Source organism: Podarcis liolepis, assembly GCF_965112155.1.
Source record: "Podarcis liolepis genome assembly, chromosome: 12".
Lineage (NCBI taxonomy): Eukaryota > Metazoa > Chordata > Lepidosauria > Squamata > Lacertidae > Podarcis > Podarcis liolepis.
Genome location: NC_139563.1, coordinates 24,752,872 through 24,776,233, shown reverse-complemented (window position 1 = coordinate 24,776,233; position 23,362 = coordinate 24,752,872). Strand labels below are relative to the sequence as shown.

General features: G+C 41.6%; 1 protein-coding gene across 1 annotated transcript in view; it reads left to right on the top strand.

The window, feature by feature from the left end:
• Positions 1 to 212: 212 nt before the first annotated feature.
• The window catches only part of LOC310689626 (macrophage mannose receptor 1-like), a 47,579-nt gene continuing 24,429 nt past the window's right edge, over positions 213 to 23,362 (top strand). The window contains exons 1-11 of the mRNA XM_083467364.1: positions 213 to 471; positions 5,969 to 6,370; positions 8,560 to 8,733; positions 10,656 to 10,820; positions 12,078 to 12,191; positions 12,724 to 12,870; positions 14,363 to 14,545; positions 18,276 to 18,433; positions 18,542 to 18,655; positions 20,834 to 20,949; positions 22,650 to 22,798. Coding sequence (XP_083323490.1) covers positions 411 to 471; positions 5,969 to 6,370; positions 8,560 to 8,733; positions 10,656 to 10,820; positions 12,078 to 12,191; positions 12,724 to 12,870; positions 14,363 to 14,545; positions 18,276 to 18,433; positions 18,542 to 18,655; positions 20,834 to 20,949; positions 22,650 to 22,798 — 1,783 coding nt within the window. The 5' untranslated portion in view covers positions 213 to 410. The remainder of the gene's footprint in view (positions 472 to 5,968; positions 6,371 to 8,559; positions 8,734 to 10,655; positions 10,821 to 12,077; positions 12,192 to 12,723; positions 12,871 to 14,362; positions 14,546 to 18,275; positions 18,434 to 18,541; positions 18,656 to 20,833; positions 20,950 to 22,649; positions 22,799 to 23,362) is intronic.

The following is a 23,362-nucleotide window of genomic DNA, read 5'->3' as shown; positions in this document are numbered from 1 at the left end:
GTTGAAAAGCTATCATAAGACACACACACACACAAAATTCTTGGAGACATTTGATGAGCCAATCTGTTTCCCACACACAACTGAGGCATTCCCAGAAAAAAATAATAATGCTGAGCATTCATCACTTTATCACCTGCCATTCTGTGGAAGCTCTTCCTTCCTTTTCCCTTCAGCGGTGAAATTAGCTTAGGGAAGCAAAATCTGAACGGTGAATTCCTGTTATTTCACAATGCCCTGTGTGGCAGGGCATTTCCTTATCATTAGGCAACCAGAATGCACTCCCTCAGCTATAAGTTCTCAGAAATGAACACGGCTTTCCTCCTTGCTGGCTTCAACAAGATCTGCTACAAAAGGGAGACCCTGCATGGCGCATTCTGGCGGAAGGGAAGACAGTAGTAAACTTGTGTAAAATGCCTGTTTCTTTGCTTCTGGTTTTCCTTTCCTTACAACATTGCGTTTTTTCGCTAGTAGGTAAGTTCCAATCAGTTCTTTGCCAAGAATGGGGCTTTGCCAAAAATGGGGCAAGAACGGGGCTTGCAAATCTGATTTCTATTTTGGATCATTAAAACAAGTATTCAAATACTGTATATATTTAGTATAGCGACTGGAAGTGCATGCTGAGTGTTACGAGAGAGTTGTAATCTGGTTCGGCATGTGCAAACAGCCCAACTGGGTTTTTCCTGCTGCTTGGTGTTTTTACCTTCCAAATTAGGTTTATTGAGACTAACGGCAGCTGTCAGTTTTGATATGCAGGTTTTCATACCTGAATTAACAATTGCAAGGTTGAAATAGCCAGAGTTGTTGTTGCTGTGAGTGCAGAATATATTGAATGCTTCTCCATGTTGCATAATATTCAGATGCAAAGTTGAAAATAAAATTAGCTCATGGTTTTACCTAATTGTTGTAAATCAATACACATAAAAATGCAATAAATAAATTAGGACTGAGGATGTAACTTTGGGCACCTGGCAATGTACTGGTTTTACGTACAAGTCTGTCTCTTTGCGGGGGGGGAGGGTTAGCTTTGAAGACAAGAATAGTTCATTTTTCATGTGACTAGCTGCTTAGTACATCACAGATGCCCTAGCCTATTCACACATTTAGTTGCATGCAGCACACTAATGTGCAGCAGGAGCTGTGGGGCTATACTTCTGACCCTTATACTAAATTTTTGCGTTGATCATGAATTCCTGAAAAGAGAATCTCTGCATTGATTGAGTGATTATTTAATTTCTGTACAGCTTAATATATTAAAAATATCTATGGCCAGTGTACAGAAAACTGAAGCAACAAAAGACAACTTAAAAAAAAACAACACTACAAAAATACATTAATACCATGCTAAAAAAAAGTAAAGGGACCCCTGACCATTAGGTCCAGTTCTGACCGACTCTGGGGTTGCGACGCTCATCTCGATTTATTGGCCGAGGGAGCTGGTGTAGAGCTTCTGGGTCATGTGGCCCGCATGACTAAGCCGCATCTGGCAAACCAGAGCAGCGCACGGAAACACCGTTTACCTTCTCGCCACAGTGGTACTGATTTATCTACTTGCACTTTGACGTGCTTTCGAACTGCTAGGTTGGCAGGAGCAGGGACCGAGCAACCGGATCTCACCCCGTAACAGGGATTTGAACTGCCAACCTTCTGATCGGCAAGTCCTAGGCTCTGTGGTTTAACCCACAGCGCCACCTGTGTCCCAATACTATGTTACTAATATATAAAAATCAGTATCAGTTCATTTTCCTTCTGGCACACCCTCCATCTCAGCCTCCGGGTTCTCACCCAGGATCCAAACAAACTCTCAGCTCATCCACAAAAGCCTGGAAACAGCAGGCATCATCCTACCTTTCACTCTAGGCTTGCTTTTTATGGGCAGGCCCAAAGTGGATGGTACTTCCTCAGGCTGTCCATTCAGCTGTAGTCTCCACACCCAATTCCAGGTACAGCAGGTTTGTTGAGTTTCCCAGGGGGTCCAAATGAGGAAAAAAGAACACCCTCCACTCACAGCCCTCAGACCCTCCAAGTGTCCCTGTTTTCCAGGTACATCCTTGATTTAGTGAAGCTGCCCCAGTTTCTGATTTGATTGAATGTCCTACTTTTCCTTAGGATGTCCCTATTTTCATTAGAGAAATGTTGGAAGGTGTGGAGTTATCCTACCTCTGAGCTGTCTGAAGGCAATCCTGTATAGCAGTGACGGCCAAATTTGGCCCTCCAGCTGTTTTGAGACTATAATTCCCATCAACCCTGACCACTAGTCCTGTTAGCAAGGGATGGTGGGAGTTGTAGTCCAAAAACAGCTGGAGGGCCATCACTGCTGTATAGGGAAGTTTTTAAAATGTTTAAATTTTTATGTTTTTATATATGTTGGAAGCTGCCCAGAGTGGCTGGGGCAACCCAGTAAGATGTGTGGGGTTTAAATAGTAAAATTATCATTATGGAATGGGACGTCCCTATTTTCATCAGAGAAATGTTGGAGGGTATGAGCTCTTTCTTCACGCTCCAGCCAGTGTGGTGTAGTGGTTACGAGTGGTAGACTCGTAATCTGGTGAACCGGGTTCGCGTCTCCGCTCCTCCACATGCAGCTGCTGGGTGACCTTGGGCTAGTCACACCTCTCTGAAGTCTCTCAGCCTCACTCACCTCACAGAGTGTTTGTTGTGGTGGAGGAAGGGAAAGGAGAATGTTAGCCGCTTTGAGACTCCTTCGGGTAGTGATAAAGCAGGATAACAAATCCAAACTCCTCCTTCTCCTCCACCAGCTGCTCCAGATAGAACCCAAAGGATGAGAAAAGTTGCATGGGCAGCCGCTCTATGCAAGCAGGACACCTGGCCAACAGGTGTTCTACTTGTATGGAGCTCCTAGGCATGAGCAGATCCTTGTGAGAAGGATCCCTTCCTTGGAGCTCCATGCTCAACAGGGGTGCCATATCAGGGATGGAGCTTGAGCTTGTGACTCTCTTCTGGCTGCTATACTACCCTACTTGCCTTAAATTTGTAGGGTTTTCAAACTATGGCTCAGTCCTGCTGCTTTATTTTAGTAGCTGCTTCTGCAGCAAGATACTGTGTTGGGATTGGTAGTTTGCTGTTTTGTATCCTTGGACTCCAACGCCCATCACCCCCAGCCAGCATGGCTAAGGAACAGGAATCATGGGAGCTGTAGTTCAGCAACATTGGTAGGCCTGCCGGTTCCCCATCACTGCTTTATATGCTGCTGCTCATTCCTGTCCAGAGTTGTTTCCCTTCTCTGGGTTTCTCATTATTTCTGTTTTCCAGTTTGTGATTCTTTTTTACAAGAAGTGTTCATGAAAGTTCAACATTTTAGTGCTTATTTCCTCTAATAACTTGTCTGTGCAGTTTTGTACATATTATAGCAAAGCATATTTCCCTAACATTTATATTTTCCCCAATATAACACATTTTTAATGTTGCTTTCACTAATACTTGGGTTTTATGGAGTTTACATACATTTTCGTAAACATTAAATGGCCAAAGAACTGCATTGCAACATTCAGAGAGATTTGTGAATTTCAAAGTATGGCTGTGTTTCAATTCACATATTATTTATTTCATAAAATTTATACTCCATTTGACTGTAAAATATATCTGAAAGAGCATCTCCACCCTCATCGTCCAGCCCGGACACTGAGGTCTAGCTCTGAGGGCTTTCTGGTGGTTCCCTCACTGTGAGAAGTGAAGCTACAGGAAATCAGGCAGAGGGCCTTCTCGGTAATGGCGCCCACCCTGTGGAACAGCCCCCCATTAGATGTTGAAACAAATAGCTACGTGATTTAAAAAAAACCAAGCATCTGAAGGCAGCCTTGTTCAGCCTTTAGTGTTTAGTGTTTGATGTTGTATTGTGTATTTACTATTTTTTGTTGGGAGCTGCCCAGAGTGGCAAGCCAGTCAGATGGGCGGCATACAAATTATCATAATCATTTTTACAAAATAATAAAAAGCGATTTACAAGGATTATTTCAAAAATTGAGAATTAGGTAGATTCACCTTTAAATGTGAACTGAATTGAATTCCCCACCCCTACGCATTTTGCTTTTTATTTTTCTTCACATCTCTAGTTCCAGTTCTTTAAGCAAAATAAGGGACAGTTAAGTTAAGCAAAATAAAGGGACAGAACAGAGATGACTCTCCCAAAGGTGTTGAATTCCAACTCCCATTAGCCCAAGTCAGCACGGCCAATGGACAGGGATTGTGGGAGCTGTCATTCAACAACAGCAGTAGGGTCACAGGTCCTTCCATCCCTGGAATATGGGATGCAGCAGGCAGAGCAGGGAAAAGGAATCTGTGGCCCTCCTGTTGTTGGATTATAGCTCCCATCAGGGGAAAAAAGAGAAGCCTATGCTCACTGGGACAATCTTAAACATAGCTTGTTTTGTTGAGGAATACAAATGATCCTTCTTCGGAAGCTATAAACAATGGACAACATAAACACATTTAAAAAATGGCACTAGTTACATTCATACTGCAATGCACATGCACGATAAGTCCAAAATCTCAAAACCACATTTGAATCATATGCTTAAAAATTTCTTCACATATTTGTGTTGTGACCATAGGAAACGTCAAATATCTATTTCAACAATATAAAAAAAAATACAGCTGCAGGTATGCAGTCTAGATATAAATGTATAAATATGTTTTTTAAGCACGTGGTTCAAATATTCTGTCTTAGTTCCAGCAACTGTGGAAAAGTTTTACCCGTTTTTTGTTTTTGTTTTTTAAAAAAGACAATGTTTCAATTAGTAGTAGCCTTTTCTTTTTTTCCACTTTGTGCTCGACTTCCCCTAAAAGTATTTAGGAAGAATTTGCAAGCATTGCACATACTAGTTTACAAAAACGCGGAGCAATTGTTAGCACAACAATATAGTAAAAGACTTTATCACCGTTGGTGATAATTGTACATTTCCTTGTATTGTCTGTAAGGAAAACTGACTGATAAACTGCAAGGGTTTGTGTCTCCAGTACTCATCAACTTTATGCTGCTTCCTAATGGGTTGGAAGCCAAGGAGGACAAGAGGAAGAAACCAGCTTCTAGATAAGTGTAGGTCAGCTTTTTCACTGAAACAAAAAAAAACATTCATTTCCAGTTTGCAGAAGAGCTAGCCACTGCATCTTAAAACAATTGTGGAGCCATCTATTTGGTGTGTGTGTGTGTGTGTGTGTGTGTGTGTGTGTGTGTAAAACAAATTTATTTATTTGATTTTACATATTAAAATTTACGATCATACCACAACACCTTCCATAAATACAAGATTCCCATGAATCTCTGGACTTCCCTCCTCCCCCTCTGTGGGTCCCGTTATTAAACATTTTCTGCTGCATCTTTTATAGTAATCCAGATCTTTTTATATCTCCATTGTATCAACAGTTCTCGTTACATTACAAGTGTTATTGCAATTCCGCTAACGATTTTAACTGTTTACAGTGGTCTCCAAGGTAAATTATAAATTTACCCCATTCCTTATTAAAATTTTGGTCTCCCTGATTTCTCCGGTCATTTTTGCCATTTTGGCATAGTCCAGCAACTTGACCTGTCATTCTTCTCTGGTAGGGACTTTGTCTTCTTTCCATCTCTGGGCTAGGAGCATCTGCACAGCTGCTGTTGCGTACAATAAACAATCTCTTCTGTTCCCTTAAGATTTTGGTACCTAGAATTCCTAATAGAAAAGCTTCTGGTTTGTTTTTGTTTTTTTGTAAAAGTTATTTTAAACGTTTTTCCTAGTTCATTATATATCATTTCCCATAATGCTCTCTCTGTCCTTTAAACACTTTCATAGAGCTTCGACAGATCTGTTGGAGAGATCACACTGAGCCCTAATAGCTGTGTTTTGTGTTCACATTATATTATTGTGCAAATCGGGTTCAAGGGCTTCTTGAACCAGATTTCTGCTTGTGATACACATGACTAGTTGGCCTTCTGTGCCATAGATCTTACCTTTTTTGTTTTTGGTTACAGATACCAGCAATTTTTTAATATATAACGAAAACCACAAGCTTTGTGTTCATGTACAGTCTGCAAGCTATGTCACTACCAGTACTTGCAACCATGAAAGCGATGAACAAAAATTTAGATGGATTTCCAGCCACCAGCTGATGAGCGTGTCTTTGAAGTTATGCTTTGGAGTCTCTTCAAAGGTTGACTGGACACCAGTTACTCTGTACCCATGTGACTCAACAAGCGATCTCCAGCGGTGGGAATGCAAAAATGACACACTTTTCGGCATCCAAGGAGCAGATCTACATTTCAACTATGGCAACAAAAATGAAAAAAGAATTATGCTGTACTGGGGATCTGGCGAATGGAGTCGGTGGAGGGTCTATGGAACCAGAGACGATTTGTGCTCCCGGGGCTATGAAGGTAAATCTTCCTGGTTGTTTCGTTTTCCTTCTGAGTTAATATACTTGGCTACTTGAATCTTTAGTCATGTTGTTATATAAGCCAACAACCCAGCCAGATGGCTGGGGTATAAATAATAAATTATTATTATAATGCACAGAACTAGGAACCCATATAAATAACATAACTTATCCCTTTAGAGATTTGTCATCCTAGGATAGGACTGCTATACATCAAGTCAATCGAAAAGTGGCTTCCTTAAAAAAACTCAACAACTAGGATAGCATAATTATCTGAATCGTCCCAATAGGCAAGGTGAATTTTGCCACACATTGAATGCCTAAGTATAATGAAATTCCAAGCTGTAAGATCATTTCTGTCAGAATAAGCAACAAGTGGACACTGCAGGGGTAGCCAACATGGTGACCTCCAGATATTGCTAGACTACAACTCCCATCTGCCACAATCAACCCAACTTGTTGATGGCCAGTGGCCAGCTAGGATGAGAGTTGAGGTCGAGCAACACCTGAAGTGTGGCTACCCCTGAGTTAGAGCATGACTCAATTGCCATGTCCAACTATATGAACAATAGATAACATCTAGGCTAAGGCAGAACCAACGTGCAAATATCCAGTTGTGGAGATGTTCAAAATGTTATTAATTCCCTTTTTAAAAAGCAAAGTAAAGCACAGATGGATAGCTGTCTGTCATGGATGCTTTAGCTGAGGTTCCTGCTTTGGACTAGATGACCCTTACAGTCCCTTCCCACTCTACAAATTCTATGAAACCTCTACCCAATTTAATATTTGCAAGTGATGCCAGGTTTGCACTTGGATGTGTCACTGAGGGGAAGTGCTCAGACACTTCCTCTCCTTTGTGACAACTCGGTGTCAAGTTTATGAACCAGGGCATACCAGCCAGTAACCGTGACAACACGGAGACAGGAAGAGCGTCCAAGCCATATTCAGCCATCCTCTCTCTCCCCCGCCTCGCCGACCATCTTCATGTTATTATGAACTGTAGCCTAGCTCCCTCCCGCACATGCCTGTCATCAATAACAATAATAATAATAATAATAATAATAATTTATTATTTATACCCTGCCCATCTGGCTGGGTTTCCCCAGCCAGTTTGGGCAGCTTCCAACAAAATATTAAAATACAGTAATCCATCAAACGTTAAAAGCTTCCCTAAAGAGGGCTGCCTTCAGATGTCTTCTAAAAGTCCAGCCCTAGGGGAGAAGATTATTTCCCTCCCAGCTTATTCACTTCTATACCTTTTTCCAGAATGTGGAATAAAGTGAAGGGATATAAGCATAAATAAAGAGCAAGCAAGCAAACAAACAAACAAATAAACAAATAAATGAAATGAAATATCTCCCTCCAGCCTGCCTGTCTCTGGTTTTGAACTAGGGCAAGGAGGCATGTTTGAAATCATAAAAAACCTCTAAAAATAAAAGAAATAAGAATATTGAACACAGGATATTCAGGCCTATAATGGTATGTTTGCTGGCTGGGTTGCATAGGCATATGTAAACTGCCATCCTACATATGAACTTTGCACACTTTGTTCTAAACCATTTCTGGCACTATCCCATTTTTGTGGAATAGCTTTTTACATTTGCCAAAGTGTTTTAGTCTTTTTATCCTCGTGACAATGCTGTAAAGTAGACTACGATACAATTTGAGCAAAACAACAAAGAGAACAGTGTTTGTATCAAAGACTAAGGTAGTAAGGTATTCAAGAGGAACAAATTTATTATGGCATAAGTGGGGGTTTTTTGGCTAAAGTCTTCTTCATCAGGTGCATAATTTTGATAATCCACAAAAGTTTATGGAATACAGTGGTACGTCTGGTTACGTACTTAATACGTTCCGGAGGTCTGTTCTTAACCTGAAACTGTTCTTAACCTGAAGCACCACTTTAGCTAATGGGGCCTCCTGCTGCTGCCACAGTAGCACAATTTCTGTTCTCATCCTGAAGCAAAGTTCTTAACCCGAGGTACTATTTCTGGGTTAGCGGAGTCTGTAACATGAAGCGTATGTAACCTGAAGCATATGTAACCCGAGGTACCACTGTAATGCATCTGCTAGCCATGGCTAGTTGGCTAACACTTTGTCTTAAAGTATAGCAGAGTAATGGTATACTTGATTACTTGATTACTGGTTCTGTTATTGCTTTTACACTTTTCTCTTTGTCTTTCTTTCCAGACATGTTCACTCTGAACGGCAATGCCAACGGAGCACCATGTGTATTCCCTTTCCAGTATGGTGGTAACTGGTACGCAGAGTGTACAAATTCTGGCAGGTCCGATGGCTGGCTGTGGTGTTCAACTACTAGAAACTATGATACAGACAGGAAATATGGCTTTTGCCCACTGAAATGTAAGTTCTGTAGTTGTTTCTCAAGCCTGGATCATGAAATGTCACTATCTAAGGCTATGTACACACCATATATTTAAAGTACAGTCACACCTTGGTTGTCAAACGGAATCCGTTCCAGAAGTCTGTTCGGCTTCCGAAAAAGTTCGACAACCAAGGCGTGGCTTCCAATTGGCTGCAGGAGCTTTCTGCACTCAAGAGGAAGCCGCAAAAGCCGTGTTGGATGTTTAGCTTCCAGAGAATGTTTGCAAACCAGAACACTTCTGGGTTTGCTGTGTTCGGGAGCCAAAACATTCGAGTCACAAGGCGTTTGGGATCCAAGGTATGACTGTACATTGTTTCTCTCAAAGAATCTTGAGAACTGTTGTTTACATCATAGAGCTGCGATTCCCAGCACCATTAACAAACTCTAGTTCCATGATTCCTTGGTGGAGGTTTTGTGCCTTAAATATATGGCTAAATGTGGATGGCTAAAAGCACTGACTATTTTAATTGATCATTTATTCAATAAAACATACATAAATGTGCATATTATCGAACTGTGAAGATAGGCAACTTTTCTGAAAAGGGCAGGGATGTAATGATTTAACAAACATTTTTTTTTGAGTTTTATTTATTAACGTTCTTAAGTTACATGTGGTGTGGTGTAGTGGTTAAGAGCAGTAGACTCGTAATCTGGGGAACCGGGTTCGCGTCTTCACTCCTCCACATACAGCTGCTGGGTGACCTTGGGCTAGTCACACTTCTTTGAAGTCTCTCAGCCTCACTCACCTCACAGAGTGTTTGTTGTGGGGGAGGAAGGGAAAGGAGAATGTTAACCACTTTGAGACTCCTTCGGGTAGTGATAAAGTGGGCTATCAAATCCAAAATCCAAACTCCACATAGGTAAACATTATCATATTACATCACAAGGCTTATTATAATATAATTTTCAGCATGTATACAAAGTTTATATACAAAGTTTATATACCTAAAGAAAAGAAACAAGGACAAAAAATTATTCCAAAATCATATATGTACCAACACTTTGGACTTCCTGTCTATCCTGTTGTATATTCCTTTTTTACAAATGAATATGATTTAACAAACATTAAATGCTTGTTCCTGCCGTGGTCCTGACTGGAGATAGGGTGTCCTTGTGCCTGTTATCTGCAATTGGAGAAAAGCTTCCATTGTGGATAGCAAGGGTGGGGGGAATGTGGCAGTTTCTATCAGGACCATGGTGTGGGCAAAGGGTTAAAAGTCAAGGCCTTTAACAAAAAGAAAATAAACACATAAAGGCAAAATCAAAGAAGATCACATGTCTGACTGTCCCAATGTCAAAACTCTGTATTTTTCTACAGAGCCCTAGAACAACTCGGGAGGAATTTTCCTATGAATTTCAGCACTATATTATTACAGTCCCATTGCTTGAAGTCGCATTGTAGCTTGTCATTGCATTTAAATATAGATAGATAGATAGATAGATAGATAGATAGATAGATAGATAGATAGATGATATATAACTTTATTGATGTTTAAAGCAGAAAAATAACAGCTAAAACTAGCAGGAACGGCCAAACCTATAGATTCAGCCAGCTCAGTAAGCAGTCTGTGTCACTGAGTAGAAGTAATTCACAAACTGTCTGGCTCAATAGAGACCACGGGAGGTGAAGATTTGACAGAAACATCCAGACAGAAACAGGAAAATATTATTATATACTTTAGATATCCATTGTTTGAGAGGGCATGTCCAAGCTACCTTAGAAAAAAACAAAGCAGAAGTCACCTACCACAAATGGTGTGTTTGAGGTCCCTTTGTTCAGTTCAGAAAATAGTTATGTATGTTAATTTCAGGACGATAGATTCAGACTCTCTAACTAAATAATGCTTCTTTTGTTTTGTCGTAACGCACATTGGAAGCCTGTCTTTATTTCCCCCTATAGCTGACGGAATGGACAAGCTGTGGAATACAGACCATATGACCAATGTTCAGTACCAGATAAACTCAAACGCTGCTCTAACTTGGTACCAAGCGAGTAAAAGTTGTCAGCAACAAGGTGCACGCTTGTTGGGAATTACTGAGTTACATGAGCAAATGTACCTAACAGGTAAGTTATCCATGTGCATGGATATTTTGTGGCATGTCATATATTATATCCCAAATAAATTAAAGTGGAAGACTTGAAAGTTGCACAACAGAACTTGCATTATCCCCATTCCTGATCTCTCTGCATTAACAGGTGCATAGATCTTATGTTTCTACGATGCCTGTCTGTTTGTCTTTACGACTGAGAACTCTGAAAAAGCAGGATTCCCAGTCGCACAGAAAGAAGTGTAGCCATACAGTTGGATAGAGTGTGGTGCTGATAAGGCCAAGGTTGCAGGTTTGATCCCCGTATGGGACAGCTGCCTATTCCTGCATTGCAGGGGGTTGGACTACTAGATGATCCTCAGGGTCCCTTCCAACTCTACAATTCTACGATTCTATATAATATCTAGACATGAACACAATAAGCTGAATGTGTGAAGGCTGAGAGTGAGATTGGCACTCCTAAGTTTTCTGTCTCCCCTGCTGTGTGCAAGGTAACATTTGAAGAGTGATCTTGTAGCTTTGCTTCATAAATGTCAAAAGCAAGCTCTCCTGCTTAAGAATCCTACTTTTGCACTGCCTTATCACAGCAATGAAGAAATTTAAACTCATGCACTCATACTACAGAGTCTTGTTGGTTGCTTGACTCTCTTGCACATACTGAGCAATCGATTTGCATTCACCAGGAACTATTTGCTCAAGCCTCTTTTCACATTTTCAATTTCAATGTGAAAAGATCAGATTTATTGCTTAATCTGTAAAAACAGATGCCCCAGTCCAACCTGCCAATGTTTCATACTCTCTGCTGTGGAAGTCACACTTCCTTACACCAGATATGTAGGAATAGGTTGTGGTGAGCCAAAAGTACTTTGCACATTTTAAATTTTACTTCATGTATTTGATCACCACGATCCAGGAGAGTGGGTGCATGAGACTGATCACAAATGCTTATTTTCTGCAAGTCTTAAACTTCAGCCTGGTAGAACTTGGCTCCATCTTGTCTGGTTCTTCTTGTCGTAAGCACGGAAGGCAGGTCTAGAGGTAGACTTACCAAATTCAGTAAGGTGTTGTTGTGCCGACAAAGGAAACTTTTGGCAGATGGTGCTTCTCCCTTCATAACGCTGCAGTGGTAAAATTAATTTTCGATTGTTGAAATTCTCCTTTGCTCTGCAACTTTGATGCTCATCCTTACCCAGTTAGCTGTAATTACTACTGCCTGTTGTGGTGTCCGCATTCCTGAGACTGATTCTTTGCTGTGTTTTGCATGCTCATTTAGCGTTAACTTCGACTTTGACTACTGAACTCTGGTTTGGTCTTAACAGTTTGGACTCCAACCGTGGATGGCAATGGAGTGGTGGCCATCCTTTCAGATACCTAAACTGGGCACCAGGTAACCACTGTTGTTTGGGTGTTTATATATTCTAAGTGCATTTGTCTTTCCAATTTTCCTCCTAATCTGTTAGTTTTTCCTCTTTTTTGCAGTAGAGAACAAAAAACCCACACACAATTTCAAATGTCCCTTCCCCAATAAGAGTGCAATTCATGATGCCCCATTTCATCTTCTCATACTGAATTTTTTGTTTGGATTTCCAAAACACGTGTTCTTGGGTCCAATATGCTATGGCCTTCCAGATATGTTTAGCTATACATTCCATCATCCCTATAATTGGCCATGATGAATCATTCATATGTTCATTACAAATACGTATAGGTTGAAGGCCTGAAATGAAATTTTGAGGTGAAACAATTAACTGAGCACTTTTGCCGTGAGCAAAATCACTTCAATGTGCTGATCTGTTTACTGAGCTGACTTTATGTACAAAACGCCTCTTACATGCCCATTGGCTACAATGGAATTTTGTAACGAAGATCTTGAACTCTGTAAAGTGAATATCCTTCTTATTTGTGCCCGTTTCTTAAAGGGAGTCCTTCTCCAGAGCCTGGAAAAACCTGTGGAACATTTAATCCCAGTAAAAATGGCAAATGGGAAACTCTAGAATGCAGTCAGAAACTTGGTTACATTTGTAAAAAAGGGAATTCCAGTCTGAACTCCTTCACTATTTCTTCAGGTAGGTTGATGAATAGAAGTTGGCAGTAGGCTGATGAAAAAAGGGAAAGCTTCACATGTATTTTGGAGCTCTTTCAAAAAGCTCTGTGAAGAGGAGTCTTCAAAACACCCAGTTCTTGAAGAGGATAGTATTGTTTTCTGTTGTTTCAAAAGGGCCTATTGGCTGTGTAACACAGGCGTCTACACAGTCAGCATCCCTAGTATGTGCAAGCATCTCAACTATAGCTTTGACAACTCCTGCAGCCATCCATGAAGAACCACCTTCTGCCCTTTCAGCAGTAGCAGCTGCTTCCACTTTCAATAATCCATCCTCCTCCTTCAGTGGTGCCTCCTTCTCTGTGCTGGCAGCCAAAGCCTTCTGCATGCTCAAAGTCTTCCTTATGAACTGGCCCATGGCTTCAGGTTTATTTATTGCTGTATTATCCAAAGAGAACATGAGAGGAAACAGAATGCAAAGTATTTTATTTTGAAGAAGTCTGCTGTTGACGAGTCAATTCTGGGCCCCTTTATGGTAGAGCCCACCTGAAATGTAAGAACGTGTATGTCCTCGGCATCAGAAGTTTGAATTTAAAGCATTGTATTTACATTTCAGTGTGAGAAGGAAGCATCCAGATTCTAGACAGCTATGGCAGCAAATTCCGTTATCTGTAACAGAGACGCTGACACTGAGAGACAGGAAAACACCACTTTGCTCTTAAAAGCACATTCTGATAAATATCCCTGTGTGCTACGCCAAGCGTTGTCACAGTTTCCTCCCATTCCCTTTCAGCATTCTACGCAAACATGCCCAGGTGTTTCCTAAATGCATTTCTACGTTATTTAAAAGATTTCCCCGCTCCCTTTAGCGACACAATCATTATATTTATTAAAGTGGGGAGCTTGTTTAGCAGAGTTTCCCTGCTGATGCACCTGTTTATCAATAGAGCATGTGCAAGAAACAGACTTAATTTATGATGGCTTGCAAACTTGTGAAGGAGGCTTAGATCACCAATATCGTGTGTGTGCTGGATTGGGGACTAAAAGGAAATCTTTGGAGGAAGATGGGGCTTAAGTGATGAGGAAAAGGTGTGTGTATGTAAGGCAAAAGAAGGTAAATGACTCCTGGATGGTTAAGTTCAATCAAAGGCAACTATGGGGTGCGGTGCTCATCTCACTTTAGGCCAAGGAAGACAGCATTTGTCCACAGACAGCTTTCTGGGTCGTATGGCCAGCATGACTAAACTACCTCTTATGCAACGGAACACTGTGACGGAACACACAGAAACGTCATTTGTCTTCCCGCCACAGTGGTACCTATTTATCTACTTGCACTGGTGTGCTTTTGAACTGCTAGGTTGGCAGAAGCTGGGACAGAGCAATGGGAGCTCACCCCGTCATGGGGATTCGAACTGCTGACCTTCTGATGTGCATGCCCCTAACATTATGTGAAATCTATACAGCATTGTGTGCATAGGTGCCTACTTGATCATTGTTTGTGGCTGTTGTTTTCCCAGAAACAAATGTGAATATTAAGTGTCCTGAGGGATGGATATCATATGCAGGCCACTGTTACAAGATTCACAGAACAGCGGCCTTGTGGAATGATGCCTTAGCATCATGCAGAAAGGAAGGTGGAGATCTGGCGAGTATACACAATGTTGAAGAGTACAGCTTTACAATTTCCCAGCTTGGGTACAGTGAGTATTTGTACATGGTATCTTATCAATTAGCATGTTTGTGTAGCAGCAGTAGTTTACATAACTAGCACCTGCTTCATCCCATCTAGGATTAATAAATATTACAACGCTATCAAGAATTTTAGTGGCTATTTCGCAGCATTTTTCAACTCGGTAAAGCTTTCTTCTCTAGTGTTTTGTCTGTGATTTCATATGTGTCAGCCTAGCAATTTCTCAGGCTTGTGGGAATTAAGATGCATCTGCGGAGAGGCTGTTCTGCTTGAGGTACGACAATAGATGTAAAGCACTAAATGGCCTCGGCCCAGTATATCTGACGGACCATCTCCACCCCCATCGTTCAGCCTGGACAATGAGGACCAGCACCGAGGGCCTTCTGGCAGTTCCGTCACTGTGAGAAGTGAGGTTACAGGGAACCAGGCAGAGGGCCTTCTCGGTGGTGGCACCCGCCCTGTGGAATGCGCTCTCTTCAGATGTCAAGGAAATAAACAACTACCCGACTTTTAGAAAACATCTGAAGGGAGCCCTGTTTAGGGAAGTTTTTAATGTTTGATGTTTTATTGTGTTTTTAACATTCTGTTGGGAGCCGCCCAGATTGGCAGGGTATAAATTGTTGTGTTGTTGTTGTTATCTGTAGTGACCTAATGAAATGTCAATGCTAAGCCAGTGGGGAAAAGATAAGGCATTGGCTCAGAAAGCTCCAAGGACTAACACAGGGGTAGTCAACCTTTTTATACCTACCGCCCACTAATGCATCTTTCATGACGGTAAAATTTCCTTACTTCCCTCCAGTGCTCAATGGAAGGAGGATTCAGCTTGTGCCATAGAACCCCCTACCGCCCACCTAGAATCCTGAAACGCCCACTAGTGAGCAGTAGGGACCAGGTTGACAAGCCCTGGACTAACGGCTTTGACTGGACTGTGCCAGTGCTATGATTTTGTTCAAGGGCAGAAAATGCACAGCAGGCAGTACAGCTGGGAGAGAAGGCTTGGCAGTGAAGGGCCATCACTCTGTGGCAGAGTCCATGCTTTGCATGCAAATCATTCCAGGCTTAACCCCAGCATCTCCAAGTATGGAGATGTCCAATGTCTTCTGTCTGAAACCATGCAGAGCTGCTATAATCCTCCAGATGTTGTTGGACTCCAACTCCCATCAGCCCCAGCCAGCATGACTGATGGGAGTTGTAGTCCAGCAACATCTGGAGAACCACAGGTTCCTCACCCCCGATGCAGATAATACAGACCCAGGTAGACCAGTGGTGTGACTCAATACGAGGAAGCTTTTCTATCTAGCTCAGCTGTAGAGAAAACACTTTGCTTGAAAAAGGTGCCAGATTCAAAGCTTGGTATTGTCATCAACAAAAATAAGGTAGCAGGTGCTGAGGAAGACAACTTCATTTGATCCAGGAGAGCTGCTACAAATCAGTGAGGATAATACTGGGCTAGATAGGCCAGCAGGCTGACCTGGTATAAGATAGCCTGCTGGAAGGGATTGCTGAATAAGATATCATGCTCAGTGGGTGGTGGAACATCAGAAACCCTGAACAACTTGTTAGCATTCTTCATGGGTATAATAATACAGTGGTATTTCGGGTTACATGCGCTTCAGGTTACATATGCTTCAGGTTACAACTCCGCTAACCCAGAAATAGTGCTTCAGGTTAAGAACTTGGCTTCAGGATGAGAACAGAAATTGTGCTCCAGCGGCATGGCAGCAGTGGGAGGCTCCATTAGCTAAAGTGGTGCTTCAGGTTAAGAACAGTTTCAGGTTAAGAACAGACCTCCGGAACGAATTAAGTACTTAACCAGAGGTACCACTATAGAACAAAACAAAATTTAAAATTTGTGTAGTTTGCACAGATCACAAAATACATCTTTTCTTGCTGCAGAAATTGGATTATTTCAATACAGACCTTTGGGATTTTTAAAAAGTACGTAGATACTAGTCAATACTGTATGTACAGTGGTACCTTGGTTCTCAAACTTAATCCATTCCAGGAGTCCGTTCGACTTCTGAAACCATTCAGAAACCAAGACACACTCAAACGGAAGCCACGTCAGACTTTCGGCTTCAAAAAAACATTCGCAAACCGGAACTCTTACTTCTGGGTTTGTGGTGTTCAGGAGCTGATTTGTTCGGCAACTAAGGCGTTTGAGAACCAGTCTAGAAAGTTGTTTCAGTGAGAGGTGATGTGTTGAGGATTCTGCCATAACTTTCTGTGCTAGCTGGCTGGATCCTGTGTCTTGCAGCGTAATGCAGATGTGCTGTAGTGGAAAAATGAGGGAGAAGACCTTGTTGCGGGAACAAACGGGGGAAAAACATTATGTAAGTGTCAGGAGTGCAGGACCAGGAGCAATGGAAAATCTCATTTAAAAGTAATATCTCTGTCATGAAGCAGAGGTTATAATGACAGTAGGTGCCAGAAAAACCAAACAGTGTACTACATTCTGCTTGAATGTTGAATTAGTCAGAGGAAGTCCTGTGTACATATCTTGGCAGCACCATCTTGTTCTTAGTGATTCAGGTCAGTGGAAAGGAAACACCTGCTATGTTTGGGCTCAGGTTCAGGATTCAGCCTCAGTGGTGACATCTCTTACAGTTAAGGGCAAGAAACTCCATGAACACACTTTTAGCTATTAACTTGCCGCTGGTTCTTAAAAAAACCAATATGGTGACAATTGAATATTGCTGGATGTAGCCTTTTAAAAAAAAATATTGGGAAACTATCATTGAAGAGCAATCCATCCAGGCTACGACTGATGTGCTAGTGCCCATGAGTGGAAGATTCCTACCAGTTCCATCGTTTCCCACTTCATCTCTGCTCCTCTATCTATGGGTATGCATGGATATATGCACAGAGAAGGTGAGAGATCATTGCAGGAAATCAGCGGTCTCTGCATGTCTCTCATCCAGCCCATTCAGTGTCCCTTCATCCCTCTGTGCAAATTCTCATGTCCCAGAGCATTGTCTCCCCTTCCTTATAATTTCCCTTTCCTTGTTGCTACTGCTCAGTGGCGTGCGGTGAAATTTTTCATAGGGGAACAAAATAAAAAAATTCATTCCAGTAGCACCTTAAAGACCAACTAAGTTAGTTTTTGGTATGAGCTTTCGTGTGCATGCACACTTCTTCAGATACACTGGCAGTCTGTAAGAGAGGCTCTGCTTCGCATCCCATGGGATGTTCATAGGAAGCTTGGTCCAAAGAGAACAAATAATTCAAAGGATAAGAACAGTAATACGGTAATCACCAAATCCAAATTGCATTTCTTCTCAGTTTGCTTGCTTTCCCAATGCCCATCAGCCCCAGCCAGCACATCAAGTTAGTGAAAGCTGGCATAAAGGACATTTCATTTTTTTCATTCCCCCCACTTTGGTTAATTAAAGAAGAGGCGTAATGTCCCTTTTCACTATTAAAGAAACCTTTTCCTTTTTGGGGAGAGCTGGAGTAGTTTACAGGAAATAGTTCAGAACAGCAAGCTTTAAATAATGGGCAGATTTTAATTCATGTGTGGGTAGAGGAAACTGAGATCCCATTATTGAATACCAGAGTAACATTTATTGCCAGCAGGTTGGCCTTGGAGAAAATAGTTCTTCTTAGGTATGGAGTGGCTGACGTGGTACTGCTTCAATAGCAAAATGCCTGGACCTTAGACATTCTGTACAGAAATTACATTTCCCCTTGCTCATCTGCATCCAACGGAGTGTCATTTTTGCCTATGCTCATCCTGTTAGGCTCATCTGATGAATTGTGGATTGGGCTGAATGACCGCAAGGTTCAAATGTACTTTGAATGGACGGATGGGACTCCTGTAACATACACGAACTGGCTGCTTGGAGAGCCAACACATGCTAGCAACAGACAAGAAGACTGTGTGGTTATGAAAGGAAAGGTAAAGTAAAGCAGATGGCTCATTCGATGGGCTTCTACTATCCCAAGTATATTACTGTCACAAATATGTCACAAATCTTATCCAAGCAACTCCTTTTGTCCAATGCAGCAAGGGTTCTGGGCAGATCAACCTTGCGATGTGAAACATGGATACATTTGCAAAAGCAAACCACTAAAAGAAACTACGGGAGATGCAGATGTAGTCGAAGAAGGCTGCCAGAAAGTAAGTAGATCAATACAGAATTCCCAGTGGCTCTTTGGCCTACTCCCCCCAAGTGGTTGTTGTGCTCACATTCAATGAGCAGCACCTACAATGCAACAAGGGATAAAACCTTGTTCCTGTGTCCTCTGCAGGTTGCTTACCTAACAATTGGGTGGTCATCTGCTGTTGCCACCATTCAGTGCTCATAATAACTAGTTATTCTGGAAACCTTGTAGCTACTGTAAAAAGGTAAAGGGACCCCTGACCATTAGGTCCAGTTGTGACCGACTTTGGGGTTGCGGCGCGAATCTCGCTTTATTGGCCGAGGGAGCTGGCGTACAGCTTCCAGGTCATGTGGCCAGCATGACTAAGCTGCTTCTGGCAAACCAGAGCAGCACACAGAAATGCTATTTACCTTCCTGCCGGAGCGGTACCTATTTATCTACTTGCACTTTGACGTGCTTTCGAACTGCTAGGTTGGCAGGAGCAGGGACCGAGCAACAGGAGCTCACCCCGTCGCAGGGATTCGAACTGCCGACCTTCTGATCGGCAAGTCCTAGGCTCTGTGGTTTAACCCACAGTGCCACCCGCGTCCCTTTGTAGCTACTGTATATTGTGGTTTTTCATTTGAAAAAAATCCCCCAGGCTCCCCCTTCTCTTCAGGTTCTCTTCCAACCACCTCCGAAATGCTCTGCAGAACCATAGCAAGTGAACAGCCTATCTTTAAAAAAGCGTATCACAACAAACATGCAACAAGCATGCACAACATCCTCCTGTCTGAGGCTTGCTCAGGTCCATTTTCCTGGCCTCTAGCCTTACGGATATTTGTCAAGGGTAAAAATGGTTTTATTCATCCAGGCTTTTAATGTTTGGTATACGGTGGTGGTTGTTTGGCTGAAGTTTTTGGAATCTGAGACCTTTAACTGTCTTAATGTTATCTGCCTGCTACCCCCCTTTTTTTAGTTATGTGTCTTTATGTGCCATTTTATCTTACTTGCTTTGTAACTATAAGCCTTCTTTTTTTAAAAAAAAACACCCAACAAAACCATATCTATCGATGTGGTGGAATTAAACCAATCATTTCACTGTAAGTTTTGTATTTTGGCCATGGAAGCATTAATTTAGGAAAATGCAGATTGAATTAGTGGTATTTTGTAAACTTGTTTTATGCGCCAGGCATTTGTCAGGATCCTAACCTTTCCCCCTCCTTTTTTGGTCTTTTTCACTCTTGTACAGAGTTTTTTCTCTCAGCTATTTTATTGGAAGGGAAATAGTAAAACACAGGAATAAACAGTTGTTATTCGCTTGGCATAATTAAATAAAATCAAGTTCTCAACCCGGTTGCTATTTGCTCTGATTCAGGGGTAGAACATGGGCTTTCCCGGGGAAAGTGGTGGGGCAAAAAACCAAAACCCTCTCAGGCACAGACCAGGAAATCCCAGATGTGTGCCTAGAAATGCTGCACAGAAGGCAGTCTGGATGAACCCTTAATCTGGGAAAATAAAGTCTTGATTAGCTGGAACTGACCATCTTCCAACATCAACAGTAGACAATTGTCAGATCCACCAAAAAATCATTTCAACAGAATTCATGCTTAGAAAGTGGGGGGGGGGGGGGGAACCAAACATAATTGCACAAGGGAGCAGAGCAAATACAATAATAAGTTAAATTGGCCAGTGTGGTGTAGTGGTTAAGAGCGGTAGTCACGTAATCTGGGAAACCGGGTTCGCGTCTCCACTCCTCCACCTGCAGCTGCTGGGTGACCTTGGGCCAGTCACACTTCTGTGAAGTCTCTCAGCCCCACTCACCTCACAGAGTGTTTGTTGTGGGGGAGGAAGGGAAAGGAGAATGTTAGCCGCTTTGAGACTCCTGAAGGGGAGTGAAAGGCGGGATATCAAATCCAAACTCCTCTTCTTCTTCTCTTCTAATATCTCTATAAAACAATAGACTCTTAATGAAACGGATATCCCAACAGGAAAGGGCCTTTTTACTGATTAAACATTCCTAATATCCTATTTCATTTAAGGAAGTATTTTAGCTGTATTACTTTCTGCACTCACCCAGTTTTTGTTCCTTTCATTCTGTTTTTGTGCCTTGCTCAACCTTCATCAGTCTTCAACAGAGTTTTTAAAAGGTTATAATATGCACACTTGACCTCACAGGCTGTCTGTAAAGTACATTATTCTTCCTTCCAAACAGGGCTGGAAAAGACATGGTTTATACTGCTACATGATTGGAAATGTATATTCAACGTTCGCAGAAGCAAATCAAACATGTATAAAGGACAATGCTCATTTAGCTTCTGTTGCAGACAGGTAATTATTTTGTTTAAAATAATAATAATAATAATTGTCTGAAGTGAAAATATGACATTTTTGTTAAGGTAAGGCCTGGTGCCATCATGCAGAAATCTCAGGATTCTTTCTTCCCTAAAACGTCTTCTATTTAAGGCAGGATGAAAAACCTCTTTCAGGTGGACGACCACATAATTCTGTTGGAAAGCTGCCAGTGGCTACATGCCGATAGTGGGTGGGACTAGACATAAAAATGGGAGGAGCCAGATTCATACACCATACCTCAATATTATGCAACAAAGCTATTTCTCATGGAAACAGAGGCATTGATTTATTAGTAATTTCACTCAAGTTGCACATTCCGTCTTTTACATCATTTTTTTATAGGTTATAAAATGCAAAAGCACTGCATTGCCCCTTTTCTGTCCTGAATATGCAAAAGTCAAAAATAATTCAGTAATCCCAGCAAAAATATGTACATAGCATAAATGCAAGCTCAACTGCAAGTCTTAGGGCTTTTGAAAAGAAAAAAGAAAACTTCAAAACACAATTGCATTGTAAAAATCGTATGCATGCACGCAACTGCAAAATTCATGGGTGACTTTTTGGCATATTTGCAGGGAACACCCGTCTCTGCTGAAATATTTTCTCCGTGCTCTGGTATTCTTGAAGCAAGACCTTCTTGCAGAGGAAGGAGCTGCAATTGTACCCTTTGCACAACACCACAGCTCTTTTCCCTCTCAGCTACTCTCCTCTGAAAAACTGATGGATGGGAGGGGACCAGGAGGGCTGTATGGGCAGGATGGGGTCCAGAGAGCTGTATCTAGCCCACATGCCAGAGGTTGCTCACCCTGCTATATCACAGATAAAAAATGGTTGTTGTGGTGTCTATTAACCACAGTTCAGAGCAGTAGCAGCATAAACCTTGGCTATTGTTAAGGCCAGGAAGAGAAGGGTAGGCGGGAACATGCCAGGGAAGGGTTAGGAAGGTGGGAGCATGGAATTTAGGCGTGTTTAACTGCATCCACTCAAAGTGATAGTGTTATGTTGTTTTACTTAGGAAGTCATTGGTATACAACTTGAACATTTAATTTCAAACTTGGAGAATCCATACCTTAGATTGGGGAAACCCAGTCAGATGGGTGGGGTACAAATAATAAATTATTATTATTATTTAAAATCGCTCCTCCATTCTTGTAATTTCTGCCCATTCCCTCTTCCATAGGACCCCTGCCCCCACAACACCTTCGGTTCTGTTCTCTAACCCCCAGGAGAACATTTTTAAGGGGTATGGGGTGGAGGGCTTCAAAGGGAAAGGATATGTGGGAAAGGCCCATTCCATAAATATGAAATCTTCAATTCACAAATGGAAATTTAGGATCCAAGCCCTGTAGGCTTAGATGGTTAGCATATGGAGGCTTAGGGCAGAGCATGCCCCCAGGATCCAGACTTATTTCTGAACATTAATTCTGCAATGTCTGAACATGTCCTCCTCTGGTCCCTTGAACCTTCTTGGGTGCTGTAATATTTCCTTCCTGAAAAAGACATTATTTTATTCCCATAGGGATGAATGTGCCATCTCAGTGGAGCCAACACTTTTATTTGTACAGTAGATGGATATACAAGCCCATGCTACTTCATGGCTACATTTGCAGGGGTTTCGTCACAAAACATTTCATAGAAATGAAATGCTACTTTTGCCTTTTATTCCTTTTCTGCAGATACGAACAAGCGTATTTTACTAGTCTGATTGGGTTCAGGCCAGAACAATATTTCTGGATTGGTCTTTCTGACATACAAGAAAGAGGAACATTCCTGTGGGCCAGTGGGGAAACTGTTGAATATACCCACTGGAATGTTGAAATGCCTGGTATGTAGACCAATTCTATAGAGATACTGTGAAATCCTGGATTTTCCGCAGAAAGGCAAAATTCTGACTACTCTCCTTATTACACAGAATGTTCTGTCTGTTTTGTAGACAGAACTGCTCACAGACATAAGAACAAATAAATATATGATGAAATATTTCTTCTTTGGCACTTACCTTGCCCCATTTAAACTTTCCATTCTGCTTGCTCAAGGTATAAGTAAGTTGCTTTGTTAAGTTTTTGCAGACCTGGTTAGATCTGAAAATGTATTAATTTTGAAACCCCCTTGCTTAAACCTCAGCTTTGTTGCAGTATAGAAAAAAAGGAATTTATTTTTTTCATAAATTCATTCCCTGTTCTTTGAGAATTTTTTCTCTACGAAGTAGCTTACAACTATATTTAAAATTACAGCATTACAAATTCTGGATTTTAAATAGTTGTAGCCTACCCTGGGATCGGCTCATGAATTGTGGCTAATGACAATAGTAATAATGAATAACAGCAGTAATAATAATAATTCTATATTTAATCTATCAAAATAAAACAATGAAACCGCATTAAATTGA